The sequence below is a fragment of the Taeniopygia guttata genome, chromosome Z (genome assembly GCF_048771995.1).
Source record: "Taeniopygia guttata chromosome Z, bTaeGut7.mat, whole genome shotgun sequence".
Taxonomy (NCBI): Eukaryota; Metazoa; Chordata; class Aves; order Passeriformes; family Estrildidae; genus Taeniopygia; species Taeniopygia guttata.
Genome location: NC_133063.1, coordinates 63,875,537 through 63,892,444, shown reverse-complemented (window position 1 = coordinate 63,892,444; position 16,908 = coordinate 63,875,537). Strand labels below are relative to the sequence as shown.

The 16,908-nt window shown below is 47.5% G+C and overlaps 1 protein-coding gene across 1 annotated transcript; it reads left to right on the top strand.

The window, feature by feature from the left end:
- Positions 1–406: 406 nt before the first annotated feature.
- Positions 407–16,761, top strand: LOC140682016 (uncharacterized). Its single transcript, XM_072922856.1, has 13 exons — positions 407–532; positions 3,603–3,734; positions 4,059–4,187; positions 6,467–6,598; positions 6,925–7,056; positions 9,033–9,164; positions 9,489–9,617; positions 11,897–12,028; positions 12,355–12,486; positions 12,812–12,943; positions 14,511–14,645; positions 14,923–15,258; positions 15,683–16,761. Exons 1-13 carry the CDS (start codon positions 407–409, stop codon positions 15,896–15,898), a joined length of 1,995 nt encoding a protein of 664 aa, XP_072778957.1. The 3' UTR covers positions 15,899–16,761.
- Positions 16,762–16,908: the final 147 nt, after the last annotated feature.

Below are 16,908 nucleotides of genomic sequence, written 5' to 3'. Positions count from 1 at the left end.
GTATCTTTTGGGGTGAAATTGTTTGTTTTGTTATCTTCTATCTTAGATATTTTTAGGGTGGGATTTCTTGTATCTTAGATGTAGAAATTCTAGTTCAGTCTTTTGGATCTCAGTAACAGCGCTGTCACAAGTTTGTTTTATCTTTGTCTGTGTTGGTGCTGCAATGAGTAGATCATCTATGTAGTGTAGAATCGTGGATTGTGGATGCTTCTGTCAAGCTGTACACGGTACTTGTGTGACAAAATATTGTTAAATTGTTAGAGAATTCTTCATCCCTTGTGGTAAAGATTTCTAGTGATATCTTTGCATTGGCTTTCTTTGCTTGATGACTGGAACTGAGAAGGCAAATCTTGGGGCATCTTCAGGATGAAGTGGTATGTTGAAGAAACAGTCTTTTATATCGATGATGACGAGAGGCCAGTTTCTAGGAATTATTGATAGAGAGGGACGTACAGCAGCTGTCTTCCTTTCAAGACTTGTAATAGTAATCATGGATTCACTTTCTAAACAAACAGTAGTTCTTCTGATCCTTGTGAGTGTTCTCATAGGTGATATTAGGTGTTAGTTATGGGCTAAAACAGGAGAGAAATTACTGAGACATCTGCACCGTATCTGGTATGCCTGTAACATAATTGTTCTACCACGATGAGTTAGGCCACAAGTCAGTTCTGGTTGGTTTAGAACATACTTCTAAGTATGTTCTACTTAGAAGACATGTAGCATTAGAGTAGAAAACACATCTGGATCAACTTGGTACACCGTTTGATTGGTTAACAAAGCATTTTGTTGAGATACATTTTGTTTGATTATGTCTATAGGTAAAGCAATTGTAAAAGCAAGAGGTTTCTAAGGTTGAATTACTGTTGGGGCTTTAAGGGGAAGAGCTAAAACTATTAGCTCTTCATTGCAGTTTACTGAAATGATAACTGGAAAAATTAATAGTCTAAGACTTGTATTGTTGTCTTTCTCTATAATAATTAAAAATTCTTGTCTTTGTTGTGATTTGTTAATCAGACCTGTAGGTATACATTCATAACAGAAATTTTTCAAAAACCATATTAATTTTGAGTTTGCTAACTCCAGTTTTGTCCTTGGAGGTAATAGGAAGGAACGTCTTGTGGTACTGGTGGTAAAGGTAGATATTGTGTTTGGCTTTGAGGTCCCCTAGTGAAGGCTAAGGGGGAAAATTCCCTGGATTCTGGGTTGCTATTACTTGTTTCACCACGCGGTGGGTCGCGCTTTGCTTGGAGTTTAACGGTAGGGGATTACTATCTATATCAAATTTAGAATGACAATTTTTTGCATAATATTTCCCTTTTTGATATTGAGGACAAACAGAAGGTACTTCAGATTTTCTTATTGGATCAGGGTAATTCTTTATCACATGACTAGGCTTCTCACATCTGAAGCAGGACTTTTTAGTAAAGGTTCATTGAACAGCAGCAAGAGTTTTTTCAAAAAGTTTTGTTTGTTCTTCAATTGGTTTTTAAAATTTGTTTCTTAGTGAATCATGAGATTGTACTGTAGCAAGATACTGTAGAGTGCTAATTTTACTGTAAGCTGAAAGCATTTGAATAACAGTTGGAGGCTGTTTGGGTAATGTAGAAATAATTTTTTTGCAATCATCATTCGCATTTACAAATGCTAGGTTTTGGAGAATATAAGAATGAGCTGCTTTATCAGGGCATTGTCTTTCCATAGCTTGTATTAACTTATCTAAAAATGTACCATATGATTCATTTGTTCTTTGTGTCATGGTCAAATATGCTTTAAGAGGAGTACTTGTTGATTTGACTGAAATTAAAGTTTTTCTTGCAGCTTGTTTAATATCTCTCAACAATGACCTAGGAACAAAGTTTGTGTTTCTGGTTTATCATATGGCAGTTTGCTAGACAACTTAGCTTCTGAAAATTTTTCATATGTACTACTAACATATTTTTCCCATAAAACCTTAATAGGTATCTTCTGCTGGAGTTCTCATAACATAAATTGTGAATTAGTTAAAATCAGACTTGCCACAACGCGACAATAAGTTGGCATGAGTTCATAAGAGTAAAAAAACACATAATTAAAATAAAGAGAGTTAATTCTGCTTTCCTTCAAACTTTGATTTCACTCTTCGATGTTATAATGTGAGAGTGATTAATACATAGGCCTACTATTATCCCTCCCATAAGAGACTGGCATGGCTAAAATTTCTTCATTTAAAAACTTAAAATCTCTTTTTTTTCCAAAAGATATTGCCCTATCTTTTTCTAATCAGACATTGCTACATCATGTTCTGAACTAGGCAGATTATTGTTGCAGCAACTGAGCTCTGAGAGAAATCTATCTTGGTTTCTAGACACAGTTCTGGGCTTTCTGCTCAAAGAAGTCTCAGCTTGGTTCCTTAGTAGTTTGTTACTATTGCAACTCTTGGTCTCAGCTTTATAAATTTTCAAATTTTTGTTAATGATTTAGATCCTGATTTTATGATCCTGATTGTGCTTATTATTTTAAAATTTCCCAACATTTCTCAAAAGTATGTCTACATTCTAAAGACTTCTTACACTTTAGAAAGGTTTTTACCCTTTTATATTCGTAAACACTTGTGGGCCCCTCTGAAGCAGAAAGTCCTTGAGGGGCTGGAGCATGTGCAGAGAAGGACACGGGAGCTGGGGAAGGGTGTGGAGCGCAAGGCCAAGGAGGAGGTTCTCAGGGTGTTTCAGCCTGGACAATGGGAGGCTGTTGAGAGATCTTCAGGCACACTTCCATAGATCCGTACATGACACTGCTCACCACAAGTGCCAATTCCCTGCCAAACATACCCTCACTGCATCCCAGTGCTTTCGACGCTGGTGTCGGAGAGACTCCCTGCCTATTGTTTGTTGCGTTTTTGTTTTGCTGGTTTAGTAGAGGAAAAGCCCTGTTGATTTTCTCATTTTCCAACAAGCACAGATGCTTCTTCACAATGTTTCCTGCTCTTTTCCAGCACTGGATGAGATTCTGATCCAGTTGTAGGTTTCCATGTCTGCAGCAGCAATAGCAAAGGCATAGATGTCTCTTTCTTACTTTTCCATTTCCGAGCTCTCACAAGCTAAAAGCTCTGTCTTGCAGATATGTCGTCCTGATTCTTGAGTTTTCTAAAGCCTTCTGAGTTTACATTCTATTGGGAAACTTTCCCACACAGTTTCTGTAAATAACGTGTTGTTTTGCATTCCTCCATGGGGGTGGAGAAACTTGATGTACTAGTGCTTTGTGCAATATCTTTGGAGAGGTGGCCCATTCACTCTCCAATCCACTGTCACCTTTGGAGAAGTATAAAAGTTAGAGTCAGAAAATAAACTTTCTCTTTTGCCTTGCAAAGTAGCAGTTAGCTCGCGTTGTGCTTTCTTGTGTCCTATAGCGACACAGATACAACATTGCTTGCTGATGGCAACCAGGGAAGAATATCAGCTTCATATCCATATACAGTTCTGTTGAATTGGCCCGTTTCCATTTGATCTGTGTTGCTTAGAATCCTTTTACTCTGAATTTTTATGCTTTCTCCTTGGATGATATGGTGGTAGATGTGAGAAGGAAGGAGGTAACGGCTTGTCCCTCATGTTTCTCTCTTGCCCCAGAGCACAAAACCAGCATCACTGTCTGCCCCAGCCACCTCTGCTCCTAGAGAAGAATACAAAGAGGACCAAATTGAGCAGTATGACCGTGAGGCTCCATCAGGGGTCACAGCAGAGCCTGAATCTTCTGAGCCAGTAAGTGCCACTTGTGGGTGGTGCTGTCGTTAGTGCAAGGCAGAGCTGCAAGTTTCGCTTTTGCGTTTCAGAGCTTTCAAAATTCAAAAAGTCAGTTACAAAGAGATCATTGCTACCTGATAGAAGGGAGGCTGGAATATTTATTTCAGAGCAATTTGCAGTACAGGTGGATTAACAAATTTTAATACCATGAGAGCGCATTGGAATCCCATTGCAATTGGAGTTTCCCAATTTTCCTTGGAAGAAATGGTGGTAGATGTGAGAATATAGGAAGTTATAAATGATAGGCAACAGCCTGTCCCTCATGCTTCTCTCTTGCCACAGATGACAGAGGAAACAACAGTGTCTGCCCTGGCTCCCTCTCCTCCTGGTGAAGCCGAAGAGGAAAAAATTGAGGAGTATGACCGCGAGGCTCCATCAGTGGTCACACCTGAGCCTGAATCTTCTGAGCCAGTAAGTGCCTGTTGTGGGTGGTGCTGTGTTTAGTGCAAGGCAGAGCTGAAGTTTCTGACCAGTCAGGTCTTGCTGTTGCTGGCCGAGGATGCTGAGTGCTGGAGTCCTGCCAGGACTCAGCGATTTCCTGCAGGCAGTGACCTCCAGCTAGAAATTGGCCTTGGACCTCTCATGTTTCGGCACCAAAGCCTGTTGCCTCAGGGTGAGCGTCTGGCTGCTCAACTCAGTGAAGCTCTGTCTCTTGGGCTTCTGCAGGCCCATGGCCAAGGGAGCACAAGGTAGTGCTGGAGGTCTCAGGGCTTGGTTTGTTTGCTTTCCCTTTGGGGAAATACGTGTTTGGCTGGTGAAATGGGTCTGCAGTTTCTTGAGTATTTATTCAGTTCTACAAAGTGTGCGGCTCAGCTGTCTTGTGACTTTTGATAAGCTGCAAGTAGACGAGTGTGTAGTCCATGAATCTGTGGGGGACAAGACCTGGCCAAAGAAACTAAGTTTATAATTGTGAAGCCCTCTTGTGAGGCAAAAAGCAAGGTTCTGTGGATGCATTTTTTGGTGTAGTCTGCAGCTTTGAAAAGTGCACTGCAGCCTGGAGGCGGGGCCGGGGGGAGGTGAAGCTGCAAGTCCATGACTGCAGTCTTGTGTTGCTCAGAAGAGGAAGGACATTTTGAAATGGTGGATGCTGTATTTTTAGTCCAATGGGCAACTTTGTGGCTTGGACGCTGTGTGGGCCAAAAGGACCCAGGGGTGCCGGTCAAAAGCAGCTGAAAGTGGGCCAGGACCTGGCCAGGTGGCCAAGAAGGCCAAGGGCATCCTGGCCTGTGTCAGCAGCAATGGGGCAGCAGGAGCAGGGCAGTGACCGTCCCCCTGGGCTGGGCAGCACTGCAACCATAGCTGGAAGTTCTGTGCTGCGTGTCACCCTCAAATCCACGGGTGATCAGTCCCCAGTGCACCCCGTCCAGCTGGGCAGTGGGGCGAGTCGGGCAGAGGGAGGGAACTTCTCCTTGGATTCTGGGGGGCTTTGAGAAGCTCCCTCGTGAGTTCAAAGACAAGCTGGTCCGACAAGCAAGAGAAAGAGGCGCTCCTCCTCAGGATTAGTTCCGAAATTTAATGAGGGCCTGGAGAGATCCCAGGCCACATCCAAACCCGAAGGACATCCAGAGCAAGAGAGGGTGTCCCTGCCCAGAGGAGCCAGATATAGGGGGACGGGGAAACCCGAGCAGCCAACAGGGGAAGGACTTGGGAGTGGCTCTCTGGGGGCAAGGCCTCAGAGTGACCACTGAGGAGGGGGTGGGGGAGGAGCCCCGAGCCAGGGTCCAGTTACCTGGTGACCCTGGGAGAAGGCTCTGGACAAAGGGGAAGGGTCACGAGGTGATGGACACATCACCTGGGAGGAGACAGGGGGATGAGTCAGGGATTTTGGGGTTTGATGGACATACAGGTGCTGATGGGAAAGCTGGGATGAAGCAAACGGATACAAAGAGGGGATATGGAGGGACAAACCATTATGAGGGGATATACAGGGCGAGCACAACTCCACACTGATGTGTCTACATGTGGGCCCCTCTGAAGCAGGAAGTCCTTGAGGCGCTGGGCGTGTGCAGAGAAGGACACGGGAGCTGGGGAAGGGTGTGGAGCCCAAGGCCAAGGAGGAGGTGCTCAGGGTGTTTCAGCCTGGACAATGGGAGGCTCGTGAGGGACTTTCAGGCACACTTCCATAGATCCATATGTGACAGTGCTCATCACCATGGCTGTTCCCCTGCCAAACATGCCCTCACTGCCTCCAAGTGCTGTAGCCACCTGAGGAGGGGACACTTTTGACTTGGTTTGACTTGGTTTGACTTGGTTTGTTAGGAGGTAAAGCCCTGTTGATTTTCTCATTTTCCAACAAGCACAGATGCTTCTTCACAACGTTTCCTGCCCTTTCCTTGCACTGGTTGGGATTCTGATCCAGTTTGAGTTTTCCATGTCTGCCGCAGCAACAGCAAAGGCCTTGCTGGCTATTTCCTACTTTTGCATTTCAGGGCTTTAAAGAGCCAAAAGCTCCTTTGTGCCAAGGCACAGTTGCTTGCTGACGGCAGCCAGGAAGGACTGTCAAATACATAGAGTGGATCAAATAGAGTTCTGTTGAGTTAGCCCATTTTAATCTGGTCAGAGTGACTTAGAATCGCATTGCTAACAAAGTGGAGAATTTTTCCTTTTAAGAGGTGGTTGTGGATCCGAGGAGAAACGAGATTATAAATGATAGGTAACGGCTTGTCCTTCATGCTTCTCTCTTGCCACAGATGACAGAGACACCAGCAGTGTCTGCCCTGGCTCCCTCTCCTCCTGGTGAACAAGCCAAAGAGGAGCAAATTGAGGAGTATGACCTTGAGGCTCAATCAGGGGTCACACCAGAGCCCGAATCTTCAGAGGCAGTAAGTGCCCATTGTGGGTGGGGCTGTCTTTAGTGCAAGGCAGAGCTGCAAGTTTCACTGTTGCATTTCAGAGCTTTCAAGAATTACAAGGTCACTTACACAAATAGATCATTGCTACCTGATAGTAGGCAGGGTGGAATATTTAATTCAGAGCAATTTGCATTATGGGTGGATTGGCCAATTTCAATACCATGAGAGTGCCTTAGAATCCCATTGTAATCCAAGTCTCTCAATTTTCCTTGGAAGATATGGTGGTAGATGGGAGAAGATAGAAGGTTATAAATGATAGGTAACAGCCTATCCCTCATGCTTCTCTCTTGACAAAGATGACAGAGGCAACGACAGTGTCTGCCTTGGCTCCCTCTGCTCCTTGTGAAGAAGCCAAAGAGGAGCAAATTGAGGAGTATGACCTCGAGGCTCCATCAGTGGTCACGCCTGAGCCTGAATCTCCTGAGCCAGTAAGTGCCAGTTGTGGTTGGTGCTCTGTTTAGTGCAAGGCAGAGCTGAAGTTTCTGACCAGTCAGGTCTTGCTGTTGCTGGCCGAGGATGCTGAGTGCTGGAGTCCTGCCAGGACTCAGCGATTTCCTGCAGGCAGTGACCTCCAGCTAGAAATTGGCCTTGGACCTGTCGTATTTAGGCACCAAAGCCTGTTGCCTCAGGGTGAGCGTCTGGCTGTTCAACTCAGTGAAGCTCTGTCTCTTGGGCTTCTGCAGGATGTGGTAGATAGGGACAGGCGGAGCGGAAGACCACGGGATGTGACGGAAAGATAGACCCCTCCCCTTCTCTCTTCCCCACGCTAGCTATTAACCCCTGAAGCCCCAGAAGCGTGTAGCCACACCTGCCCCGGTAAATTTCTACTCCCGATTAACCCCTGAGACCCCCCAACCCCCCTCTGACGTAGGAAAGACCCCCAAGACTATTTAAACCCACGAGATGGGATAATAAAGGCTTTTCGACCGTCTGCCACATTGGTATCTGCGTGTGTTGATTAGCCCGAGCGGCCTGGAGAGGCCAGGCCACCGTGCTGCCTTACCTGAACCAGGTCGCACGTTGCCCCTTATAAAGGCAACAGCAGGACCATGGCCAAGGGCACACGAGGTAGTGCTGGAGGTCTCAGGGTTTGCTTTGTTTGCTTTCCCTTTGGGGAAACATGTGTTTGGTTCGTAAAACGGGTCTGCAGATTTCTTGAGTAATTCTTCACTTGAGTAATTCTTCACAGTTTCTTTAGCTCAGGTTTCTTTTGGGTTTTTTCCATATGCTGCAAGGAAATGAGTGGGTTGTCCATGAATCTGTTGGGGGCCGCTCTTGTCCCATCTGACCAAAAAAATAAAGTGCATAGTTGTGAAGCCCTCTTGTAACACCAAAAGCCGAAGGAGCAAGGTTCTGTGGATGCATTTTTTGGTGTAGACTGCAGCTTTGTAAAGTGCATTGGAACCTGGAGGCTCGCATGAAGCTGCAAGTCCTTGACTGTAGTCTTGTGTTGCTCAGAAGGGGAAGGACATCTTGAAGTGGTAGATGCTGTATTTTTAGTCCAATGGGCAATTTTGTGGCTGGGCAGTCAAGAGCCGCTGAACGTTGGCCAGCGCCTGGCCAGGTGGCCAAGAAGGCCAAGGGCATCCTGGCCCGTGTCAGCAGCAGTGGGGCAGCAGGAGCAGGGCAGTGACCGTCCCCCTGGGCTGGGCAGCGCTGTGGCCATAGCTGGGAGTGCTGTGTCCACTTGTGGGCCCCTCTGAAGCAGAAAGTCCTTGAGGGGCTGGAGCGTGTGCAGAGAAGGACATGGGAGCTAGGGAAGGGTGTGGAGCACAAGGCCAAAGAGGAGGCACCGAGGGAGCTTCAGCCTGGATAATAGGAGGCTCATGAGGGACCTTCAAGCACACTTCCATCAATCCCACCATGACAGTGCTCACTACAAGGGCAGTTTCCCTGCGAAACCTTCCCTCACTGCATCCCAGTGCTTTAGACGCTGGTGTCAGAGACATTCCCTTCTTGTTGTTGGTTGTGTTTTTGTTTTGTTGGTATAGTAGAGGAAAAGCCCTGTTGATTTTCTTGTTTTCCAACAAGCACAGATGCTTCTTCACAACGTTTCCTGCTCTTTTCCAGCAATGGATGAGAGTCTGATCCAGTTATAGGTTTCCATGTCTGCAGCAGCAATAGCAAAGGCATAGATGTCTCTTTCTTACTTTTCCATTTCCGAGCTCTCACAAGCTAAAAGCTCTGTCTTGCAGATACAACATTGCTTGCTGATGGCAACCAGGGAAGAATATCAGCTTCATATCCATATACAGTTCTGTTGAATTGGCCCATTTTAATTTGATCTGTGTTGCTTAGAATCCTTTTACTCTGAATTTTTATGCTTTCTCCTTGGATGATATGGTGGTAGATGTTAGAAGGAAGGAGGTAACGGCTTGTCCCTCATGTTTCTCTCTTGCCCCAGAGCACAAAACCAGCATCACTGTCTGCCCCAGCCACCTCTGCTCCTAGAGAAGAATACAAAGAGGACCAAATTGAGCAGTATGACCGTGAGGCTCCATCAGGGGTCACAGCAGAGCCTGAATCTTCTGAGCCAGTAAGTGCCACTTGTGGGTGGTGCTGTCGTTAGTGCATGGCAGAGCTGCAAGTTTCGCTTTTGCGTTTCAGAGCTTTCAAAATTCAAAAAGTCAGTTACAAAGAGATCATTGCTACCTGATAGAAGGGAGGCTGGAATATTTATTTCAGAGCAATTTGCAGTACAGGTGGATTAACAAATTTTAATACCATGAGAGCGCATTGGAATCCCATTGCAATTGGAGTTTCCCAATTTTCCTTGGAAGAAATGGTGGTAGATGGGAGAAGATAGGAAGTTATAAATGATAGGCAACAGCCTGTCCCTCATGCTTCTCTCTTGCCACAGATGACAGAGGAAACAACAGTGTCTGCCCTGGCTCCCTCTCCTCCTGGTGAAGCTGAAGAGGAAAAAATTGAGAAGTATGACCGCGAGGCTCCATCAGTGGTCACACCTGAGCCTGAATCTTCTGAGCCAGTAAGTGCCAGTTGTGGGTAGTGCTGTGTTTAGTGCAAGGCAGAGCTGAAGTTTCTGACCAGTCAGGTCTTGCTGTTGCTGGCCGAGGATGCTGAGTGCTGGAGTCCTGCCAGGACCCAGCGATTTCCTGCAGGCAGTGACCTCCAGCTAGAAATTGGCCTTGGACCTCTCATGTTTCGGCACCAAAGCCTGTTGCCTCAGGGTGAGCGTCTGGCTGCTCAACTCAGTGAAGCTCTGTCTCTTGGGCTTCTGCAGGACCATGGCCAAGGGAGCACAAGGTAGTGCTGGAGGTCTCAGGGCTTGGTTTGTTTGCTTTCCCTTTGGGGAAATACGTGTTTGGCTGGTGAAATGGGTCTGCAGTTTCTTGACTATTTATTCAGTTCTACAAAGTGTGCAGCTCAGCTGTCTTGTGACTTTTGATAAGCTGCAAGTAGACGAGTGTATTGTCCATGAATCTGTGGGGGACAAGACCTGGCCAAAGAAACTAAGTTTATAATTGTGAAGCCCTCTTGTGAGGCAAAAAGCAAGGTTCTGTGGATGCATTTTTTGGTGTAGTCTGCAGCTTTGAAAAGTGCATTGCAGCCTGGAGGCGGGGCCGGGGGGAGGTGAAGCTGCAAGTCCATGACTGCAGTCTTGTGTTGCTCAGAAGAGGAAGGACATTTTGAAATGGTGGATGCTGTATTTTTAGTCCAATGGGCAACTTTGTGGCCGGGACGCTGTGTGGGCCAAAAGGACCCAGGGGTGCCGGTCAAAAGCAGCTGAAAGTGGGCCAGGACCTGGCCAGGTGGCCAAGAAGGCCAAGGGCATCCTGGCCTGTGTCAGCAGCAATGGGGCAGCAGGAGCAGGGCAGTGACTGTCCCCCTGGGCTGGGCAGCGCTGCAACCATAGCTGGAAGTTCTGTGCTGCGTGTCACCCTCAAATCCACGGGTGATCAGTCCCCAGTGCACCCCGTCCAGCTGGGCAATGGGGCGAGTCGGGCAGAGGGAGGGAACTTCTCCTTGGATCCTGGGGGGCTTTGAGAAGCTCCCTCGTGAGTTCAAAGACAAGCTGGTCCAACAAGCAAGAGAAAGAGGCGCTCCTCCTCAGGATTAGTTCCGAAATTTAATGAGGGCCTGGAGAGATCCCAGGCCACATCCAAACCCGAAGGACATCCAGAGCAAGAGAGGGTGTCCCTGCCCAGAGGAGCCAGATATAGGGGGATGGGGAAACCCGAGCAGCCAACAGAGGAAGGACTTGGGAGTGGCTCTCTGGGGGCAAGGCCTCAGAGTGACCACTGAGGAGGGGGTGGGGGAGGAGCCCCGAGCCAGGGTCCAGTTACCTGGTGACCCTGGGAGAAGGCTCTGGACAAAGGGGAAGGGTCACGAGGTGATGGACACATCACCTGGGAGGAGACAGGGGGATGAGTCAGGGATTTTGGGGTTTGATGGACATACAGGTGCTGATGGGAAAGCTGGGATGAAGCAAACGGATACAAAGAGGGGATATGGAGGGACAAACCATTATGAGGGGATATACAGGGCGAGCACAACTCCACACTGATGTGTCTACATGTGGGCCCCTCTGAAGCAGGAAGTCCTTGAGGCGCTGGGCGTGTGCAGAGAAGGACACGGGAGCTGGGGAAGGGTGTGGAGCCCAAGGCCAAGGAGGAGGTGCTCAGGGTGTTTCAGCCTGGACAATGGGAGGCCCGTGAGGGACCTTCAGGCACACTTCCATAGATCCATATGTGACAGTGCTCATCACCATGGCTGTTCCCCTGCCAAACATGCCCTCACTGCCTCCAAGTGCTGTAGCCACCTGAGGAGGAGACACTTTTGACTTGGTTTGACTTGGTTTGACTTGGTTTGTTAGGAGGTAAAGCCCTGTTGATTTTCTCATTTTCCAACAAGCACAGATGCTTCTTCACAACGTTTCCTGCCCTTTCCTTGCACTGGTTGGGATTCTGATCCAGTTTGAGTTTTCCATGTCTGCCGCAGCAACAGCAAAGGCCTTGCTGGCTATTTCCTACTTTTGCATTTCAGGGCTTTAAAGAGCCAAAAGCTCCTTTGTGCCAAGGCACAGTTGCTTGCTGATGGCAGCCAGGAAGGACTGTCAAATACATAGAGTGGATCAAATAGAGTTCTGTTGAGTTAGCCCATTTTAATCTGGTCAGAGTGACTTAGAATCACATTGCTAACAAAGTAGATAATTTTTCCTTTTAAGAGGTGGTTGTGGATCCGAGGAGAAACGAGATTATAAATGATAGGTAACGGCTTGTCCTTCATGCTTCTCTCTTGCCACAGATGACAGAGACACCAGCAGTGTCTGCCCTGGCTCCCTCTCCTCCTGGTGAACAAGCCAAAGAGGAGCAAATTGAGGAGTATGACCTTGAGGCTCAATCAGGGGTCACACCAGAGCCTGAATCTCCTGAGGCAGTAAGTGCCCATTGTGGGTGGGGCTGTCTTTAGTGCAAGGCAGAGCTGCAAGTTTCACTGTTGCATTTCAGAGCTTTCAAGAATTACAAGGTCACTTACACAAATAGATCATTGCTACCTGATAGTAGGCAGGGTGGAATATTTAATTCAGAGCAATTTGCATTATGGGTGGATTGGCCAATTTCAATACCATGAGAGTGCCTTAGAATCCCATTGTAATCCAAGTCTCTCAATTTTCCTTGGAAGATATGGTGGTAGATGGGAGAAGATAGAAGGTTATAAAGGAGAGGTAACAGCCTGTCCCTCATGCTTCTCTCTTGCCACAGATGACAGAGGCAACAACAGTGTCTGCCTTGGCTCCCTCTGCTCCTTGTGAAGAAGCCAAAGAGGAGCAAACTGAGGAGTATGACCTCGAGGCTCCATCAGTGGTCACGCCTGAGCCTGAATCTCCTGAGCCAGTAAGTGCCAGTTGTGGGTGGTGCTGTCTTTAGTGCAAGGCAGAGCAGCAAGTTTCACTGTTGCATTTCTTAGCTTTCAAGAATTACAAGGTCAGTTACACAAATCGATCATTGTCACCTGATAGTAGACAGGTTGGGATATTTAAATCAGAGCAAGTTGCATTACAGTTGTAGTAGCAAATTTTAAGACATGAGAGCACTTTAGAATCCCATTGTAATCAAAGTCTCTCAATTTTCCTTGCAAGATATGGTGGTAGATGTGAGAAGAAATGCAGTTTTAAATGATAGGCAACAGCCTGTCCCTCATGCTTCTCTCTTGCCACAGATGATAGAGACAACAGCAGTGTCTGCCCTGGCTCCGTCTCCTCTTGGTGAAGAAGCCAAACGAGAGCAAGTTGAGCAGTATGACCTCGAGGCTCCATCAGTGGTCACAGCACAGCCTGAATCTTTGGAGCCAGTAAGTGCCCGTTGTGGGTGGTGCTGTCTTTAGTGCAAGACAGAGCTGCAAGTTTCTGATGAGCCAGCCCTTGCTGTTGCTGGCTGAGGATGCTGAGATCTTGCCACATGGGCCGTTTCATCGGCAAATATCTCCTCACGTTATCCTAGTGCTTTTGCCACTGGCATCTGTGGCTCTTCTGTCTTGTTTTTGTTCCTTTATTAGGAGGGGAATTCCTGTTCAATTTCTTGGTTTTTAGCAATGCAGATGGATTTTCCTCCATCTTTCCTACCCTTTTTCTGCGCTTGTAAAGATTCTGCTTGCATTTTCTTTTGTAAGGGGGCCTTTCTGGAGGATGCAGTATTTTTGCATGAGAACACATTGTTTGGGGCAGGGAGCTGTTGTGGTGCCAGGCCAGTCAACAGGGCCTTGCTCTTCACTTTCATATTAACAGTCCCTGTGTCTTTTTGCAACCCAGGAAATCAGGAGGTGTGGTGTTTGGGAATTGAGCAGGAAATCAATGCTCTTGCATTCCAGCTGGTCCTCAAAGATCAGAGAAGCTGGGAGGGCCTAGCCTTTATTCCTGATTGCAGCCCCTTTAGCAGTGTCACTGTGGTCGAGTCCAAGAGAAGCACTTGGCCAAGCACAGATGCTGCAAGAGTGCAGTTCCTAGTACAATGCTCTGGATCTTCTTGTATTCCATAAGGACCTAAATGCTCCAGATTCCCTGAGAGTGTGGTTTATTGAAGGAACAGGAGAGCAATCTCGGGATTGCTGCTGACTGGGGCAATGGCTACCAAGTGTTGATGTATGTAGGAACAAAAATGATAGTAAAGAGAGATTATAACAGTGAGATCTGTCTGTCTGTTTCTCTATCTATCTATCTATCTATCTATCTATCTATCTATCTATCTATGTAACATTTGCATAATTGAATCTTCTTGGCTTTGGTCCAAAGCAGTTGGAGGTGCAAAGTTCTCATAAAGCATCCCTTTCAGGAGAGGATTAAAGACATGTTCCGATGACCGATTCTGAGCAGGCAGAGCTGTTTCCTCCTCCAGATGTGGTGGTTTTTTCCCCTCAGACATGGTTTCCTCCTCCAGCCTCTTCTTCCTGAAGCCCCCTGTTAACGCTTTAATGTTCAGCCTGTCCCAGAGAGGTGGAAGAATTCCATGCTTTAGTTGGTGAAGAGAACATGAACTCCAGAAGTGTCTCTCACAAGGGCTGAGCTCACAGAGGAAGCCACCTGCAGAGCCAGGATGGAGCTGTGGGACAGGGTGGGGTGTCAGTCACTACTGAAAGACAAACAGAGCAAGGCAGAAGCAGAGGGAGGCCCTCAGTAGACCCTTGAGAAATGCCACACCTTCCCTGTCAGCTGCCTCAGAGGCTGCTTGAGCTTCAGCCCCAGATGGCCCCTGATTGCAGTGCCAGGGTCACTTTGGCATCTGTGCCTCCTCATGGGCAGAGAATGACCCAGGAGAGCTGCAGCACAGTGCTTTGGGAACGTGTGAGCCCATCAGTCCTTGAGTCTTGGTCCTCAAATGTTGTATGGAAAGTTGAAACCCATCTTCTCTTGCTTTCTGTGCAGGTCCTTCCAGAGAAAGAGCAGGAGCAGCCTGCTTTGTCAGAGATGCCATGGCAGACTCGGGGAGAGCTGTTCCCAGCCCGAGAGCAGGAAGAGCAGCTCAGGCAGCAGGTGGAAGAGCCACAGGAGAATGCCCAGGTAAGCCTGACTTGCCAGGTTTCAGAGGGAAGGGCAGGAAAAGGGGCATAAAATGGAACTCTTGGGACTGAGGAGGTCAGGAGTCCCAGAGGCACTGAAAGCACAGAGCCTTGGAATCTGCCAAAGTCAGCACTGGGACAGGAGGGTTGCACTGGAAGCAGAGGTGGGTAGGGAAGCAGAAAGAAGTGGCTGAATAAATGGGATTTTGAAGCTGCGAGAGGAAAAAGCTGAGCCTGATGGCAGCTCCCAGTCACTTGCTCTGCATTTGTGTGTACAGAACATCAAGGCAGAGTCACAAGCAGAGCTGCCCGGGGCTCAGAGTGCCATCATGGAAGTGAAGAAGGGGAACAAGGAAGACATGAGAGGAATTCAAGAGGAGATGAATCTCCGTCAGCAGAGGGGCGATCAACAAGACCAGGTGAGTGAAAGAGTGGCAGCCACTCCACTCATGAAAGATCCTCTTTCTTGTATTTTACAGAACTTGAAGGAACAGCTGGACATGGAGTTTCAGAAAATTGACACTAAGATGAAGGCAAAGGAGAAGAGGCAGGAAGAAGAAATGAAAATCATCAGAGAAAAACTTAATCGTCTCCCTCAGGCTCTACAAGAGCAAGTGAGTGAAAGAGGGATAGCCACTGCAGTCACCAAACTGGTGGTTTCTGCCCTTCTTGCCTTTCCAGTGCAGGGCTTCAGGGAGTGAGGTGATGCCTCTGAGTGCCATCCTGCTGTAGTGTGTGCCCCAGACACTCTGAAGGACATTTCCTGGTGTGCTGAATCTCAACTGCTGCCCTGGACAGTGGGACTTGTCCTTTGGCCTTTTGGCCAGCAGTCATCCAAATTGATTCCTGCTGGCCTGTTCCTGCTCTCCTTGTTTCTTGAGGTGTTTTTACAGGGGAACATGGTGACCCAGACGGAGGATTGAAACAAGCTGTCTGTACCCCTTGTAAATCTGTTCTTTCCCTTTCCTCACAGTCAATGACTCTTGACTGACAGGGATAAGCCGTAGTCTCTGACTGCTTTCTTCTGTTTGACTTGAGGTGCAAATGTTGACATCTCGCCGGGCAGCCTGCAAAGACTTCCAGCAAATGAGTGGCAATGAAGAGCCCCAGGCCTGGCATGAGGTACAGGAACCATCCCCACCAAAGTTACTACAAGTTGAGCATGACCTGAAGATGGTGCAGGAAAAGTGGACACATTTGAACAAGGAGCTGCAAATGTGTCTGAAGCCCTTGGAGTGGGAAAGGAATCCTTGAGAGGAAGCAGAATGGTCATTGTGGCAGTGATCCTTCAGAAAATCCATGAAAATGGAACATGAATCTGGCCATGAACTTGAGTAGAACTAACCTTTGGTTTTGACCCATCCAGTTTGAGAAGTGGACATCAGAAAAAAACCATTTAAGAGCTCTGCATGTGGCTGACAGAACCTTACCAAGGGCTTGCATTTGCAATGGAATTTCAGGCTAATCTCTGCCTGGCACCTTTCTGACAAACTCATTTCTTGTTCCAGATCCACAAGGGCTTTGTCAAACCTGCTGCAGCAGCAGCATTATCTAAAGGAGCCTTTGCTCCCCAACCTGGGAAGTGGAGCCGGGGCAGTTTGCCCATCTCCAGCGCTGCTCAGCACCAGGAGATCAAGGATGACTCCCTGGAGCAACTGAGTACGTCTGCTGTATTTCTTCTCTGAGGGACAGTGTATTGTGTGCATGTTTCAGCATAGCTGTACCAAATGTTTTTCCTGAGATTGGTGTCCCAGGGACATTTAGAGACATTTCCCCACGGGAACTGCTGTAGAAAATCAGTCTGTGTGCTGGTCACCTGTGCTGCAGAGCTGTCGGCCTGCTTGCTGTTGTTACCCAGGCGACCACAAAGAGTTCAAAGCTTCAGGCTCTGGGGCTGCCTTTTGCATCTTCTGGAAGCTGGGGTCTTTGCTTTAAAGTGAGCATCTTGCATTTTGTTTCCCTCAGGGAAAATAGTGAACATGGAAAACCCCATGGGGAAATATTCTGAACTGGAATATATTGGCAGCGGGTGAGTCCAACCACAGTTACTTCTCCATAACCATGGGCCAGGTGTTCTTCTGGTGGAATATCTATGCAGTGTGAAGTGAGGCCAGCTGCAAACAGACATCTATTGCCATATTCAGACACTGGGGATAGATTGTCCCATCTCTCAGTGCTGCTCAGAATTTGTGAGTGTGCCCTGAAGGTATTGTCAGAGACATCTTCATGCTGCCAAGGTCTCTTGCCTGCAGCAAGGAACAGGA

Excerpts from the sequence above, each read along its gene's own strand:
- LOC140682016 (XM_072922856.1), top strand. The coding sequence starts at position 407 with ATGACGAGAGGCCAGTTTCTAGGAATTATTGATAGAGAGGGACGTACA. Across the intron at positions 6,599-6,924 it reads AGCCCGAATCTTCAGAGGCA|ATGACAGAGGCAACGACAGT; the intron begins GTAAGTGCCCAT and ends CTCTTGACAAAG. Across the intron at positions 12,944-14,510 it reads AGCCTGAATCTTTGGAGCCA|GTCCTTCCAGAGAAAGAGCA; the intron begins GTAAGTGCCCGT and ends CTTTCTGTGCAG.